This window comes from Marmota flaviventris, chromosome 17 (assembly GCF_047511675.1).
Source record: "Marmota flaviventris isolate mMarFla1 chromosome 17, mMarFla1.hap1, whole genome shotgun sequence".
In the NCBI taxonomy this organism is placed as follows: Eukaryota; Metazoa; Chordata; class Mammalia; order Rodentia; family Sciuridae; genus Marmota; species Marmota flaviventris.
This window is the reverse complement of record NC_092514.1, coordinates 54,176,059-54,193,268: the sequence shown is the minus strand read 5'-3', so window position 1 is coordinate 54,193,268 and position 17,210 is coordinate 54,176,059. Positions and strand designations below refer to the sequence as shown.

Below are 17,210 nucleotides of genomic sequence, written 5' to 3'. Positions count from 1 at the left end.
TCCCGTCCTTGTGGTCGCTTAGGGGCGGTGGAAGGAGCCAAACACTGGGTGTGGCCTCGTATTTGCCAAAGTATTTCTAGAGAATTTCTTCTTTCCTGTCGCCGCTCTGGTCCCTGAGCTCCAGTTTAATTGCATACTCCTCCAGTCCCCGCCTTTAGAGTTGACTTTTTACGTTATTTACTGGAAAGGATTATGTGCACAGAGTTTTACAATGCATATGTTTGCACTGCTGTATCTTTGCCATTTTTCTCAAATTACAGAAATCGTCGAATCCATTATAAATAGTGTAGGACGTGACAACCACAGGGACCGCTTCTAGCGACACCCGAGTCTAGTCTCTTTCTTTAGCAGCTGGCGGAAATTCTTGTACCCACGCTGGTGCAGAACTCACAGGGTGGGTCACGCGTGCTGGTTGCTAGGGCAACGCCCTGTTGCTTGTGTTTGAGACCAACCCAGAGCAAGGGTCTGTCAAGACCTAGGGGAGGAGTTAGGGCAAAAGACCAGCAGGAGCACGTTTAGCGTTTTTCCCTCTAGGTGCCGCTGTAGGATTGCGGATGCTGTCGTGGGGCGGGGCTTCCCACCAAGCTAGGCTCCTCCAAAGGCGGGGCGTGGGACGAAACAGCTGCAGCCTGCAAGGGCTGGAGGGAAACTAGCTGCCTTGGATACAGCTGGAGGCGGCCTCGGTATGATAGTACAGGAACGCAGGAAGTGCACGCATTGGAGAAAGACAAGGAGAAAACACAGGTTCAGGGACCGGGACAGAGAAGGAAAGTTGCCCAGAAAGGTGTCCATCACCATCTTTCCAGTTTGGCCCTGGAAATCCCTTTTCGTCCTCTCCCCTCTGGGCCCCCAATTTTTCACAGCCTTAGAGCGCGCCAGGTGCTCTGGATACGGGGACACACCACACACACACACACACACACACACACACACACACCAGGTTCTGGCCGATGCGTCCTCGCCCCCGGTATTCGGTCGAAGCCAGCAAGCTTGCTGGGCTCTAGTGCCCAGGCTGTTTGCCACAGTAGGAATTCCGCGGTCCCGGGCATGCCAAGAAAAACAGCCATGCTGTTTCTCAGTTTGTCAGAGGAAGCCCTATTCCCTTTTGGAAGCCAGGAATGGAAAAAATGACTTGGAATCTCCAGCGGAGCTGCGCGGTGTGTACCGCATAAAAAAAAAAAGTGGGGGTACCATCTTTTGCTCTTTTCTCAGAAGTATGCGTCATTCCTGCCACTGTCACTCTCACCGTGTTACATAGTCAGACCCAGCCCCGCCCGCCGCGTACGATACCCCGAGGTATCAGTGTTGCATCCCCTTACTATACTAAATAGTCCCTTTCCCGTGACCCGTTCTCTTCCCAAACAGGCAAGTACAGGGATACATCCGCACCGGGTCTGGATATCTTGAAGATGTGCCTCATATACCCAAGAGGAGCCGCAGAAAGCCCAGAAGCCCTTGTCTGAACACACACACCTCTCCCAGGCCAAGAAAGGAGGAGACCCTTGGCAGGAGACAAAGCAGATTTATTAGGGCCCTGACTCCAAAAGTCTAGGAGAAGTTCTGAGCAAAGCAGCTCAGCTGGTTCCCATGGCCCAGGGCAGGCCAGGGCACTGAGAAGGGGTAACCGAGCAGGGGCCAACCCTTTGCTTCTCAGAATCCCTCGCCCAATTCCTCAAGGGTCAGTTCTGGGGGAGGCCTGGGAAGGCAGAAGGGTTTCTTCTGCCCCTTGGGCTTTTGCTAGGAATGGGGAAATGGTTCTCTTGGGGAAGGAAGCCTTGAATCCAGAGCCTTCATTTCAGTAACGACCATTTAATTTGTTCCTTGGCAGACTGGAGAACCTGGGATGGGGTATAGGAGGTTGAGAGAAAGAAGTGGGGAGAATGTCAAATACCTTTAAACTGGCAGTGAAAAGTTCTACAGGGTCCCCAGCCGCCCCTGCAACCTTGGTCACTAGGTGGCAGCAGCTCTTCTCTGTCTGGGGCCAGACATCAAGGCAGAAAGGATAGGGCAGGTCCAACTGGCAGCAGCCAGCTCCCACCTCAGGCCCAACCCTGCCCAGCTCTCTGGTTCCTGCATCTGTAACCCTGGATGTGGCAGTGGCCCCTACCTCCCCCATGCCATGCCATGAGAATTCCTGTCCCCAGATACTGGGTTTAGTCACCTGACACCTCAGCAACCCACTAGCTCTGGTCTCAGCTAGCAGTGTGTTCTCAACTCCACCCAGTCCACTGCTGATGTGGCACAGCTGGAAAAGGGTGGGCCAGACCCTGCCTTGGCCACCTTCTGAGGAAGCAATCTGGGTCTAGTATGTATACAAATCTGTAGCACTGTGAATACCCAATGCTAATACAGCAGGGCCCCCAGGTGTCCTTCAGATTGTCTCTCCAGCCATTAAGCCTCTTTTCCTTAAAAGAAGGTAGATTCTACTCTGTGTATCTCTCTTCCTCCTGCAACTCTCTGGGGCATGTTGGGGTTCCCCTGATTCTCCTAGGGGAATCTAAATTTCTCTTCATTTGTATTCCCTATTTCACTACCTGCACTTTCCTTTTCACTCAAGAATTTCATTAAAAGTGCTTTGTCTTTGGGCTGGGGTTGTGGCTCAGTGGTAGAGCACTTGCCTAGCATGTGTGAGGCACTGGGTTTGATTCTTAGCACCACATATAAATAAAGGAATAAAATAAAGGCCCATCAACATCTAAAAAAAGTGCTTTGTCTTCATTCTTTGGCCCTCTGGAAAAGTGGTAATGGTTATTTGCTGAGCATGTATGGCTCACTAGAAGCTATGGGAGCTTCCTTGTAGTAGCCTGTTTGATTAACTCTCTGAATAACTCTCTGAAGAGGTCCTTCTATTATGTGAGACCCAGAGAGGTTGAGTAACTTGCCCTAGGTCACCCAACATTAGGTGTTAAGGTAGGACAACCTGAGATGCCTCATAGGAGCGCTTATTTTCTCATCTGCTCTGCTTATTGCCCCCAACCTCTTCTGCCCAGAAAATCGCCATGCAATTGCATTAATTCCAGCAGGCCATGAGGATACATGGGGAACCAGAGGGCAGAGGGAGTGCTGAGAGTAGTGCAGAAAAATGGGCACCACACCTGGGGCTCCCCATTGGTGGGCACAGGCCCTTCTCAGTAGGGCCACCAGAGTAGGAGTGGTTAGTGCCAGGGCATGAAGCTCCACAGAAGCAGGATTAGTCTGAGCAGAGGGACCTGTGAGCAGACAGAACAGAGGTCAAGGAAGTCAGCCAATAGGATCATCTAGGTGTACGGTGGGAGTGGGCTTTTCCCTAGCCAGGTCCTTCAGAGGCAAGGTGACAAGTGATGAGCGGGGAGAGTTAGATCTTATGAGTTTAAGAGTCCTTTAACAGCTAGGTATGGTGCATGTCTATAATCCCAGCAATTTGGGAAGCTAAGACAAGAGGATCATAGGTTCAAGGCCAGCCTCAGCCACTTAGCAAGACCTTAAGCAGCTTAGCACTTATTCTCAAAATAAAAAAAGAGCTGGGGATGTGACTCAGTGATTAAGCACCCTTGGGTTTAATCCCTGCTACCAAAAAAAAAAAAAAAAGAGCTCTTCAACAAAGCTGGGTGCAGTAGCACATAACTATAGCCCATGTGCTCCAGGAGACTGAGGAAGAAGAATTGCTTGAACCCAAGAGTTTAAGACCAGCCTGTGACAACATAGGGACAGCCCATCTCAAAAAAAAAAAAAAAAAAAAGGAGCTGGACAGATATAGTGGTCCACTTCTGTAATCCCAGCTACTCATAAGGCTGAGGCAAGAGGATCAAAAGTCCAAGGACAGCCTTGATAATATAGCAAAATCCTGTCCAAAAAAATAAGATTTTTAAAAAGAACTGGGAGGGGTAGGAAGGGTGGTAATGTAACTGAGTGTTAGAGCACTTACCTAGCATGTGCAAGACCCTGGGTTCAGTCCTCAACATGACAAACAAAAAACAAAACCCAAACAAACAAACAACCCTTAACAATCCCAGTGAGGATCCTAAATGATGAGGGTGGGGTTTGGAGGTAAACTCCTAGTTGGTATCCTTTTTCCAAGTTGGGGGAGCATTGGGGCTTGAGCTCGCACATTGCTTTGAGAGACAAGTGACCCAGCCATCACCAAGGTAGGCAGTTCATTTCAAGTTTGATCCAATTGAACCAGGCCAGCAGACAAGTGAGCAGATGGCAAAGTGTCCCTTCATCCCTTATATGCAATTCTCCCACCCCAGAGACCTGGAAGCCTCCACTGATTCTAAGAGATAGCCCATCATGGCCTAATCCCTTCCTTTCTGCACCCCTGATCTCTTGGCCTTGATAGCATCCCCTGGGTTCCTCAGTTCTCCTTCTCTCTTTTAGCACATTTCTATTAAAGGCAGATGCAGGGGCCTACCTGGGTCACACTCTGTTCAGTTAGGCTGCTGTCATCTGCCTGCAGGGAAGCAGAATCAAAGGGTGGGGTTAGGCCATGGTGAGGTTGTTGGGACAGAGAGGTGAAGGAGAGGGACTTGGGGATTGAGAGAGCAGTGGTGAGTGTGGTCCAGAACTGCACCTGTATCTCTAGTTAGCAGAAGTCCTGCAGCCTGTCATTTGGAAGTCAAGACCCCTGGGATCTTTCTGTGGTGCATGGAGGGTGAGGGAGTGAAGGGGAATGAAGATGGAAGGCAAGGTTTCTTCAAGATACAAGAAAGTCAGAATAGGCAAGGAGATTCTGTCCACTCCCCCAAGTCAATCTCAAGGCCAAGGTAGCCACCAGGTATCCTTTTGAGGATTCACATATTTCCCTGCCTATACTTCCCAGGAGAGAGGGTGGGGCGGTGATTGTGATCCTGTTTTGGAGAGGACAAGATGATTTGTCTTAACAACAAGCTGCCACCCACCCACCCTGACCCTAGCAAATGCAATGGCTCAGGGGATGGCCTCCGCCAGAGGAACTCTGGCTTCCACTACCTGGGCCCTGGCAGACCCATGCCCAGGGAAGATGGGAAGTGGGAGGACAGGAAGGGCAACCTGGAGGAGATGGGAGTGAGGAGGGGTGAGGGAAGACTTACCCTAAAATTCACTTTCTGGATCACTTGCTGAGGGTCACTTTCCAGAATCACACTGCAAGATGAGAGAAAAACCAGGGGTGCGGGGGATTGGAGATGTGATTCTTTCCTCTGCCTCCTCTCCCAGACAAGCAGCTTCCCTCTCTTCCACCTATAGAATCTCCCCTCCAGGGCTCCTTCCCACGGATGATCCTCAAGTCACACCTCTCCCTCGACACAGAAGGCCCTCAGCTCTGCCTCATCTACTCTTCACATCTGTGGTTCATACCCTTGGTCATCACTAGGCAATAACTGTGAAGTGGGGCAGTCCAATTTAGAATGATCAGGCGTTATCAGGCATGGTGGCACACACCTGTCATCCCAGCTGCTTGGGAGGCTGAGGCAGGAGGAAATTGCAAGTTCTAAGCCAGCCTCAGCAACTTAGCCAGGCCCTAAGCAACTTAGCGATACTTTGTCTCTAAATAAAAAACAAAAAGGGTTGGAGATGTGGTGGCTCATTGGTAAAGTGCTCCTGGGTTCAATCCCCAGTACAAAAAAAAAAAAAAAAAAAAAAAAAAAGGCAAGGACTCACAAACTCAGAGCTCTTCAAAGTTTACTTCACTACCTGGGTCTAGGGATGAATTCCCTGTGGAAAGACTGAGCTACAGTGAAGAAAGGGAGGCCCTTGGGGGAGATTCCTCTCTTATCTCACTATTATTTCATGCCATGGGTCATGCTGGACATGAGAGAAATGGAATCTAAAAATCAGAATCTACCCTTTCTTCTGATAGATCTAAATCTTAAGGCTTTCCTCAGCCAAGGGACGGACACTCATGAGGCACTGGAGGTGCTATGGAACTGTTTGTGGTAGTGTGCAGGGTGCATGGGGTAAGAGGGCTCGCCACTGTGGTGGTACAGAGATGCAGCCACTGAGTATTCCTTCTTACCTGGTAAAGCTCCTCCAGGGCAGAAGTTTGGTTTTCTTTTTTACCAAACCAATGGAAATAAACATTTCCCAGAAGCCTCTTCCCAGGCTCCCTCTGGGCCCAGGATCTCTAGCCAGAGGTGTTGGAATCCATAAAGGCAGAGCATTCGCTCAGGGGCCACCTCCCTGGTAGGTGCTTCCTGGTTTTCCCTGACAGGAAGGTGAGCTTGGCAGTGGCAGATCCTGGGAAACTTAAGGAGCTTATACTCAGGCCACAATCTATACACAAAACCTAGTCTACCTCCAGTTACATTTAGGTCCCAGCAATCAGCACAAGGTGGAGCAGTATAGCAGGCAGGCAATAGTCACAGGGGGAGGGAGGCATTTCCAGGAACTATAGCCCCTGCCCCCACGAAGGGTGGGACTGTGCCTTGGGAAGAGCATAATCTCTGGGACTGTTTGTTTTAAGAATTTTCTGTTATCCTTTGCCCTAGAGTCAGAACTTCTTTTTCTCCCTGATTATGGTCCCCTCTTCCCATTAGGGGAAAGCCCCTAACTAACTTTTCTCATAGGGGTTCCTGGGCTCATTGGCACAGCAACAGGAGACAGCACTTACCAAATGAGCTTCGTGTGCATCATCTTCTTTGGTCCCTATAAATCTATGGCCTTAGTTTCCTCACCATCCCATTTTAAAGACAGGGAAAGTAAGGCTCAGTAAGAATGAGTAACTGGCCCAGGTCATGCATCTAGTTGTGTTGGAATGGAACTCTGAAAGGGGAATGGATGGGGTCTAGTAGACCATCTGAAATCCTTCCAGAGAAACAAATGTCTATGCTTCTTCTGGACCCTGGAGATCAAAATGGATTTCCCTAAACCCTGCCTATTAACCATCTGCCATAGGTTGATATCAGGATTCTCTCTCTCTTTTTTTTTTTTTTTTAGTTACACCCCCAGCCCTTTTTATTTATTTTGAGACAGGGCCTTACTAAGTTGCCTAGGACCTCATTAATTTGCTGAGGCTGGTCTTGAACCTGTGACCCTCCTGCCTCAGCCTCCCAAATTCCTGGGATTTCTGGCAAGCATCACCTTCTTTTTTTTTTTTTTTTTTTTGGTGTTCAGTGCTGGGGATGGAATACAGAACCATGCACATGCTAGGCGGCAAGTGCTCTACCATTGAGCTACAGCCTCAGCTAGGTAACTTTCTTATTTGGCTTGACTTTGGCTAACACTGACTTCAACCTCCATCCTTAGGAGTGAGGTGGGATTAAGGGGAAAGGTTGGGTGCGTGGAATCACTGGGCATATATTGGGGGAAGCAAGTGAGAGTTGGCCAGAGAGCCTGACAATGTACTGTGAGCAATCTTGACTGATGGCCCACAAAGACCCTCTTGCTGTGAGTATCCCCAGCCCTTCCCTCTTCTCTCCAGCCCTTCCTCACCCGCCATCCACAATCTCATCCAGCACCAAGAAGGCTCCATCCATGTTCTCCAGCAACCAGCGCTTCTCCACATTCTTCCTGAGGGTAGACACAAGCTCCTGAGCTTCCCCAAGGCCAGCAGGAACCAGGAACTGAGTCTCTGTCTAGGCAAGGCAGACCCTCTCTCTCTCTAAAGACTGCCTCAATGACCACCCCTCTCCCCAATAAGGACAAGAAGGAGAATGTTAAGGGCTCTGAGGGCAGAGCCTGTGCAAAGGATTCTTTTTTTTTTTTTTTTAATATACTTTTTAGTTGTAGATGGACACAATACCTTTATTTATTCAATTTATGTGGTGCAGAGGATTGAACCTAGGGCCTCACACATGCCAGTCAAGTGCTCTCTCTACTACTGAGCCACAACCCCAGCCCCTGTGTGAAGGATTCTTGAGCACAGGGTAGGTCTGCTTCCTGAAGCCCCACCTTGCCCAACCTCCATCACTTTGGGCACTGATATCCACATGCCCACCATGGGAGCCCCAATGCATTTCATAGCTGGTTTAGGTGCTCCCACACTACTGTGGTTAATTTGTGTCACCTGTGCTTGTTTATTTTTCAGTTATCCTAGTTTGGTTTACCCAGGTCACACTCGCTGGGACAGAGATCAGATAACAGAATAGAGGTGCTGGGAAAACCACCTGGAGCTTCAAGACAAAAACTCTGAGTTTGGATCTCTGTTATGATATTAACACTCATGACCTCAGGCACTCACTTAGCATGTGGAGACTCAATTGTGGACTATACCCTGCATGTGGCTCTGCTCTGGGTGGCACCACAGTGGTCAGGTAAAAGTCAGGGGCCTTGGTGAAAGATGCTCTGGTTCTAGTCCTGGGCTTGCAGGGATTTCAGGAGGAAAGCAGAGAGGAAGGACCCTGTCTCTGGGACAACCAAGGCCTAGGGGCTGGGATCCTGGAGGGCAGAGAATCTCACTCACCTTAACATGTGGCTCAGAGACTCAAACAGGCAGGTGAGAACAGACATGAGCATCAGCTGAGGGAAGGCAGATGTGGGAGGAGGAAAAGAAGACAGCTGAGCCCAGAGTCTCAAAGGAGACCTCCGAGCCCACCATGTAGGCCGCAGTGGGCAACCCTCCCTTGTCTGCCAGTACTCGGCTAGAGGCTGACTGTAGTTTGACCTGAGAGGCAACTTCCCTGGGTCTGGACTGGGGGACACTGAATATCTGCTTCTCTAGTTAAGAAAGAATCAATGGATCCCTGCAGAGGGTTTGATGACTTCATTTCTGGTTCCTAAGGAACCCAAGGGGCATTATAGATACATATCATCTCAGAAAGAACCATTTTGGCTGCCCCTCCCTACCTCAAGACCTAGAGGAGGGATACCAATGGTGAGCCTCCAGAACCCACCTCCACCCAAGACTCCAAGCCAGACCTTGTCACCCCAACTTCCTGAACTCACCTCGTTCTCATGGGATGAGCCCACCACATACAGGAAGAGGTCAATGCTGCTCTTGTAGACGATGGTCATGCCCCCGAAAAATGCGATCTCACCTAGAGGTGGAAGGGCTTTTGGCTCTGGTCACCTTGGCCTGGTAACAACATGGCCCCTCCTCCCAGTTGCTTCCTCTGCGTCTCTTCCTCTATTTTCCTCTTCCCCTCCCAAGGAGCCCATGAAAGATCAGAATCAGTGACACTGCCCCTAGGCTGCTCTGTGTCCTTGGTCCCACCAATGCTATATTTCTAGGGACATCCTCATGCTAAGGAGTCAGCAAACTCTGTTCAAAGTTGACTTCCCATCCACCCTCTACCATGTGCCATTCCCTGAGAACAGGTCCAGGCTCGGGGTGCCACAACACAGTTGGCCTCCTCAGTGGAGAGATCTGGCTGTGCTGGGAGGTGGGTGTGGAGAGTGAGGGTTCCTGGATGAAGGGAGTGAAGAACAGCGGACAAGGGGACGATGGACAGCTTTAGGAGAGAAGGTAATGGCCTGTGGGTACGGAAGGCTGACAGGGACAGATGTGTGTGGAGATGCAGAAGGCAATGAACAGCAGTGTTCTTGAGTTCTGGAGAAGGAAGAGGTGGACACTTACTCTCAGTCTTACTGGTCTTGTTGAAGACATTTTTCTCAAAAACCATCTGCTCCTTCATGGATGGGAATGTGTCATCATAATACTGTGAGAAAAAGAACAAGGGGCAAAAAAAAAAAAAAAAAACATTCCACAAAGCCTCGTTCCTTCCTGGGTGGGGAGCAGGAGATGTGGACAGACCCTGTGGGACCCTGCTGCCATGCCATGTTTCCCTTTCATGATCCTCCATGCCTGAATGCACCCTAGTTCCCATAAGCAAATTCTAAATAAAGAAAGACAAAATAGCAGGGCACAGTGGTGCATGCCTGTCATCCCAGCAGCTTGGGAGGCTGAGGCAGGAGGATCATAAGTTCAAAGCCAGCCTCAGCAATGGCAAGGCGCTAAGCAACTCAGTGAGACCCTGTCTAAATAAAATACAAAATAGGGCTGGGGATGCAGCTCAGTGGTCGAGTGCCCCTGAATTCAATTCCTGGTAACCCCTCCCCCCCAAAAAAAAAGAAAAAATAGAGACTATTGAGGGTTCTTTGGACTCCCCTTCCTGGTTTCTTTCTTTCTTTGCTGTGCTGGGGATTGAAGCCAGGGCTTTACACATGTTAGGCAGGTGCTTTACCTACTACATCCCCAGCCTAAATATTGTCACTAAGTCACACTGTTTTGACACTAACCTGAGCCTACAGAAGTAGGCAAAGTCAGGAGTCTTCCCTAAACAATAACCAGCATAGATACAGCTAAGTTATAGATAAGGAAACTGGGACATGAGAAAGTCAGAAACCAGGCGCAGTGGTGCAAGCCTGTCATCTCAGCTACTGGGGAGGCTGAGGCAGGAGAATTGCAAGTTTGAGGTCAGCCTGGGCAACTTAGGGAGATCCTGTCTCAAAATAAAAAAGTACTGGAGGGCTGTGGTTGTAGCTCAGTGGTAGAGCACTTGCCTGGCATAGGTAAGGCACTGGGTACAATTCTCAGTACCATATATAAATATAATATATATAAATAAATCATAAGGCCCATCAACAACTAAAAATATATATATATATATATATATATATATATATATATATATTTTTTTTTTTTTTTTTTTTTTTTTTTTAAACCTTTACTTATTTTTTTAGTTTTCAGCAGACACAACATCTTTGTTTGTATGTGGTGCTGAGGATCGAACCCGGGCCACACACATGCCAGGCAAGAGCACTACTGCTTGAGCCACATCCCCAGCCCCTAAAAAATATATTTTAAAAAAGTACTAAAATGTAGTTCAGTGGTAAAATCACCCCTGGGTTCAATCCCCAGTACCACCATAAAAAGGGGGGGGGGGCTTTCCAATATCTCAAGGTGGTAAGGGTTATAGCTGATATTCAATACAAATGATCATCTGGCTTCAGACAAGGTTGTGTCAAAGATTCAATACCTAGTGAGAAGTTCCTAGCGCATATTCCATAACTAAATCAATGTGTTTTTTTTTTTTTATTTTGTTTTGTTTAAGTTTGGTAAGCCTCTCCCCCTGACTCAATTTCTTAGTCTGTAACATGGATGGGTCTACTGGGCAGGCAGCCCTGGAGGCTTTAGCATTGCTGATCCACCCTGGCCATCTGCCAGGGCAAGGTGTGGTTAGCTCAGCTTTCAATTTTCTGGATGTAAATTTTGCCACTTTGTACTCTGCAGGCAAGTTAGCAGTCTCCCTGCTGGCTCCTGCTGTCATGAACAAATTCATTTGAATGCTATGAAAACAACAACAAAAAAAAAAATCAGCCTCAAACAAATGAAAAATTTGTAATGCATTTCATAGCTAATTTAGATGCTATAGTTTTATTCCAGCTAATTGTGTCAATGGTAGAAATTTCTTTTTGGATTATCCTAGTTTGGTTTACCCAGGCCATGTTCAGGGATGAATACCAAATAACTGAATAGGTGTCCAGAGAAAAGCCACCCTGAGCTTTAAATCAACATTGAGTCTGAGGTGGGCACAGTGGTGAATGCCTGTAATCCCAGTGCCTCAGGAGGCTAAGGCAGGAAGATCAAGAGTTCAAAGCCAGCCTCAGCAATGGCAAGGTGCTAAGCAACTCAGTGAGACCCTGTCTCTAAATAAAATACAGAATAAGACTACGGATGAGGCTCAATGGTCGAGTGCCCCTGAGTTCAATCCCTAGTAAAAAAAAAAAAAATTAAAAATCAAGTTTGAACTTGGGAGGATGAGGAAGGAAGATCACAAGTTCAAAGCCACCCTCAACTCAGCAACTTGGCTAGGCTAGGCCCTAGGCAACTTAGTGAGATCCTGTCTCAAAATAAAAAATAAAAAAGACTGGGAAAAAATAAAAACTCAGTGGTAAAGTACTCTTAGGTAGGTTCAATTCCCAATACTGGGAAAAAAAAAAACCTGAGTTTGGATCTCTGTTACAATATTAATAAGACCTTAGGCAACTCATTTAGTATCTGTGCATCTCATTTTCTGCATCTGTGAAATTAAAAGAATTGGATTATATGATCTCTAAAATCCCACCTGGTCCTAAATCTTTATACTAATTCCTTCATTCTTGCAGAACAAAAGTGGAAGTCCCTTATTTAGTTTAAGGACTAGGACTCCTTGGCCCCAGGCTGAATACTCCACTGACCTCTTGGGAGGAAACTTCCTATGCCCAGGGTCCAGCTGGTCAGTGGAAGGATGATAAGACAAGGCAGGCAGCATAAGTAGAAACAGAGGAGATGTCCCCTATAGTCAGGGCCAGCAGCTTGACAAGACAGGAAGGTGGACAGAATGACCTCTGGAAGGGTCTAAACGGAGCTGCTGTGCACCACAGAGACCACAGTAGAGTCTCTCCAGATATAGGGAGTCAGCTGGGTGTTGGGTGGAGACCTCTGTTCTTGGGGCTGTATTACTGTGTGTTCAGAGTCCCAAAGGGTGAGGGTTACCTTGGCCAGCAGCCGTCGCCCATCATTATCTAGGATGAAAACAGCCTTGATGGTGTAGAGGGAAGGTTCCTGTAACTGACACCGGGGAGGAAAGCTCCGTTTGTCCCCTGACTCAAGGTGGACACCCGGGTATGGGCTATAGGATTTGCGGGCCCTAGGAATACATCCTCAGGCTCCAGCGACCCCAGCCTCCAGTCCATAGCTGGTTCCAGCCCAACCCTGTGCCACATGGGCCCATTCCACTCCCAGACAGATGTTCCACTGCAGGCCCTGGGTGGGCGCTGTGCCTGCTGGGTGCAGAAAGTCCTACCTGGCCCAAGTTCTGTCATGCACTGACTGCTCCAGAGCCCGAGTCGGAGTGTATCACAGAACCTAGGCCAGGGGGACAGCGGCGCCGAGCCTCCTCCGTCCAGCTGGCCCCAAGCTCCAGAAGTACAGCCATCACCCACGGGCGACGGAAACTCAGTCCCGGCCCACTCGTCACCCACTCCTCACCCCTCCCAGCGGAATCCCTACACCGTCCCCGCCCCCAGTCAATCCCCATCACTGCTCCGAGTTCCCCTACAACTTCCACTCCGCACCGGCCGACTCGGGAAGAGGCCTCCGGGCCAGAACGAAAATTTCCTCCCCTCCCTGGGCCCGGGTCCCTTCCCCAGGGCTGGTCATTGGTGGCACAAAGTTCCCGCCGCCAGTCGTGAGTTGGCTGCCCCCTCCTCGCTCCCCCGCGGCCCGCGCCCCGCGCCCGCCTGCTCCGTACCCGCAGCCCCGAGGGCTCCCCGGCTCCGGCGGGCGGCGTCGGGCCCCCGGCCTGGGCAGCCGCGGCCCCCTCCCCCGGGTGCGGACGTGGCCAGGCCTCGGGCCGCTGCATTCCTCTAGCCGCCTCGCACTGACAGCGCCGCCCGCCGCCCCGCCCCGCGCCCGCCCGCGGGCCGCCCCCCGGGGCGCCGCCGGCGCCGCCGGCGCCTCCCCTCCGCCAGCTCGGGTGCGTGGCGCTGCCTTCCTCGCTGCCCCTTCCTCCTCTTGCCCTCCCTGCTCTCCCTTCGAGCCCTCGCAGCCCTGCGCCCACAACCCAGTCTCTACTGAGCTGCGGTCCACCAACTTTTCTCTCTCCGGCTCTCCTGTTTTCTGCTCCTTGAAGCCCCCAGACAGAGCTCGGCGCCCTCAGGTGGGCCCGGGACCAGTCTCTCTTCCTGCTTCCTGCCTCCTGCACCGGTACCGAAGGCTGTCCTGGGGCCAGCAGTAAGCAGGTGGAACCCACTTTGGTCTCTAGACCCCTGGTTGGTATCATCGTGACAACGATGCTTTGGATCTCAGGACAGGTTCTAACAGTGAGAGCTGATGGCAACAGCTCAGTAGAGACTCATCTGCTGAAAAGAGGCTTTCCCTTTCTCCTCACACTATTTGGGGAGCCATGGTCCCAGGCACCTTCCCAGAAATCTCTCAAGACACAAATGAAGCACAGATGAGAGGCTAACAGGACAGATGCAGAAATGCTCCTTCTGCTGTGGCACCAGGCTTTGCAATATGTTTGGTTTTCTGGGGTCTAAGTCTACCAGAGGACAAATGCTTATTTCATGATACTCTGGCCAGTGGGCGGTTCACACCCAGTGAAGCAAAATGAATTGTACTTAGGCACTCACCTGGAGCAACACCAGCAGTGCCTTTTACACCAAACGCTTTCAAGTACTTATCTAACACAAGCAATGTTGAGGAAAGAGGGACCCAGGCTGTGTGACTTTTTCAAGACCAATAAGTAGTTGAGTGGGGAGGGAACCCACATTTTAGACTAAAAGTTTCTTCCTGTTCTTTCCTTCAAAGACTCTTATATTAGGTATCATATTCACTCATCCCAAAGAGCTGCTCAATGGGGTTTTCCCTCCCCTGAATGCATGGAGCCTTCTCTTCTTTAAATTTGGGCTTAAATATCATGGAGTAGGATGAGGTGGCACATACTCCCAGCTACTGGGGTGGGGGGCTCTGAGGCAGGAGGATGACAAGATCCTGCCTTGAGACTCTGTCTCAAAATAAAAATAAATGAGGGCTGAGGATATAGATAAGTGGTAGAGTATCTGCCTAGCATGAGTGAGGCCCTGGGTTTAATTTCCAGTGCCACCAAAAAAAAAAAGTCACAAAAAGGACCCCTTTGACAGTGACTGTATCTAACTTGATAGTCCATCCTGTCTCGTTCTCTCAGTACCCTACATTTTTCATGTACTTCTCTCAATCTCAATATAATCTTTTTCTTTTTTTGGTACCAGGGGCATTCAACCACCGAGTCACATCCCCAGCCCTATTTTGTATTTTATATTTAGAGACAGGTCTCACTGAGTTGCTTAGTGCCTCACTAAATTGCTGAGGCTGGCTTTGAACTCATGATCCTCCTGTCTCGGCCTCCCAATCCGCTGAGATTACAGGTGTGTGCCACTGTGCATGGTTCCATATAAGTTTTACTAATTTCTTTATAAGTACATATGTCCTTCTCCCCTCCAGACTTTGAGGCCTGGGAGCACAAAGATAATGTGCCTGTCTTTTTCTCTATGGAATCCCTGGTGCCTCTCACAGGCTTGGCATTAACAGGTCCTTTTTTTTTTTTGTACTGGGGATTGAATTTAGGATGTTCTACTACTGAGTTACATTCCCAACCCTTTTTATTTTTAAATTTGGAGACAGAGTCTTGCTAAGTTTCCAAGGCTGACCTTGAATTTATGATCCTCCTGACTCAGCTTCCAGAATTTCTGGGATTACCAGTGTGCAAGAACTGTGGATGTAGCTCAGTGGTACAATGCTTGTAGACTTAGACCCCAGAAAATCAAGGCTGTATAAGGCTGTAGGTTTGATTCCCCAGAATTGCAATCAATCAATAGATATTTTTTAAAAGGAAAATAGAGCAAGAATGGGAATCAGGAATGTGAGTGGATGAGAAGAGAGGCAGAATGCCATTTTTATTATGCATCTGAGAGAGCCTTCAAGAAAGATACTTGATACCACCAGGCATGGTGGCACACACCTGTATTCCCGGGGACTTGGGAGGCTGAGGCAGAAGGATTGTAAGTTTGAGGCCAGCCTCAGCAACTGTGATACCCTAAGCAACTTAGTGAGACCCTGATCCCTCACCCCTGCAAAAGAAAGAAAGATACTTGAATAAAGGATGGAAGCAGGCAAAGGAGTGAGCCATGCTGACATCTGAGGAGATCTGAGGAGACATCTACTGAACCTCTTTCTATGAGGATATAGAAGTTGCATCTGAGCCTTTCTTGCAGGCTATCAGAGTTGAGTTGTAATAGTGAAGACAGTCAACACTATTTGGAACAGTGGGTGGGGGCAGTATCTTTCTTTTCTCTGTCTCTCTTTCTTGTTTTTTTTTTTTTTTTGGGGGGGGGCAGTACTGGAGATTGAACTCAGTGGCTCACACATGTTAGGCAAACACTCTACTAATCTATGTCCCCAGCATATCTGGGCATTTTGTTTGGCCTCTAGATCATCGGAAGTATGTCAGTGGTCAAGCTGGCTGGGTATGTTATAGAAAATATTGATTTGATTATTTGGATGCTTTAATACCTCTGTGAGCTAGTCCTTATTTAGCTCATGTAGAAAGACAGCACCAAAAAGCCCCCTGGGGCATTTATCAGCCTCTGTTGGGCTCATGGTGCCCACCAGGGGAAAACGTCAGCCTCTGGAAGAAGGGAGAGGGGAAGACATGGAAAGATAGGGGCCTGAGGAGGGTGGGGGTAGAACCATGGGAATGGCAAGGGAGAAATTAATTGCAGGGATAGATGAAAAGGCACTGGGGGGGGCCTATGGCTTGGGCTAAGAGAAGTCTAGCTGGGAAGGAAGCTTAGGAACCGCGAAACCCTCATCACCTCGACCTGTTCCACCACTGTTGTTGCTATTCTTATAATCACCAAGATCTCTTTACATCTTAAGTACAGAGATGAATAAATAAATTCAGAGTCTTCACATTGAACCTTTCAAGGAGATGTTTCCCAATGATGGCCCTTCCCAGACTCCCTCAGTGGAGTCCTAGGGAACTCCCCCATTACTTCCCCAGCCTAAGCTACACCTCTGATGGGGTTCTATGTACAGAGGCAGACAAAGAGTGTACTTAAGACAGTGTCATCCTCAGTGTTGCCCCACGAGGACTCCAGTTCATGGCCTGCAGCACTGAAAAGGTGTGCAGATTCAACAAGAGAGAGTCAACTCAACAGTCTGCCTGGGGCGGGGAAGCCATGGCTGTGGAAGCATGCAGCCTTCATGTTTCTTTGCTTTCTGATCCCCGGTGGTGTGGTTGCCTGGGAATGAGGGCAGGGGCAGTGCATATTTCTAACTGCTAGAGATTCTACAGTCACTGCACTCAGGATTGGAGTCCTAGAGTCCTTTGGAGTCCTAGAAAACAGGTGATTCAAATGGGGTTCTCCTGTGGATCATGGTATATTTTGGAGGGGAGACCATTCCATTTCCTCTGATTCATTCTTCTACTGCTGCATGTCTGTGCTGTATGCCCTGGGATTTTAGCATCTATTTCTGTGTGACAAGAAGAAACAGCTCCCTTGGGTACCAGCCCCTAGATCCTTCCTGCTATAATGTCAAGTGGGAGAGGTGTGTGGAATAAGAGGTGTGGATGTATGCTGTGCTTGAAAGAAAACTAAAGCTTCAATGCTCCATCTGCAGAATGGGCTTTCAGTAGACCATTCTAAAGACAGCTCTCATTTCTTCAACATCTTTGGCTTTCTCTGGCACAAAGTTTCAGGGTGGTAGAGAGATAATTGACCAACAAAGGGCCTCACACTCAACTCTACCCCCATGTGCAAGTGTCTTTACACACATGATCTGATTTTTCTTT

General features: G+C 49.0%; 1 protein-coding gene across 2 annotated transcripts; it reads right to left on the bottom strand.

The window, feature by feature from the left end:
• Positions 1–1,502: 1,502 nt before the first annotated feature.
• On the bottom strand, positions 1,503–13,255 carry Copz2 (COPI coat complex subunit zeta 2). 2 transcript variants are annotated; one of them, XM_071603986.1, is made up of 9 exons: positions 13,128–13,255; positions 12,371–12,445; positions 9,470–9,551; positions 8,839–8,945; positions 8,357–8,412; positions 7,387–7,464; positions 5,049–5,100; positions 4,391–4,429; positions 1,503–1,838 (listed from the first exon to the last, which is right to left on the bottom strand). In XM_071603986.1, exons 1-9 carry the CDS (start codon positions 13,236–13,238, stop codon positions 1,791–1,793), a joined length of 648 nt encoding a protein of 215 aa, XP_071460087.1. In that variant the 5' UTR covers positions 13,239–13,255; the 3' UTR covers positions 1,503–1,790. The 2 variants fall into 2 exon arrangements, with proteins under 2 accessions (XP_071460087.1, XP_027780550.2); XM_027924749.2 differs by having other exon boundaries at positions 8,839–8,930.
• Between the last annotated feature and the right edge of the window lie 3,955 nt (positions 13,256–17,210).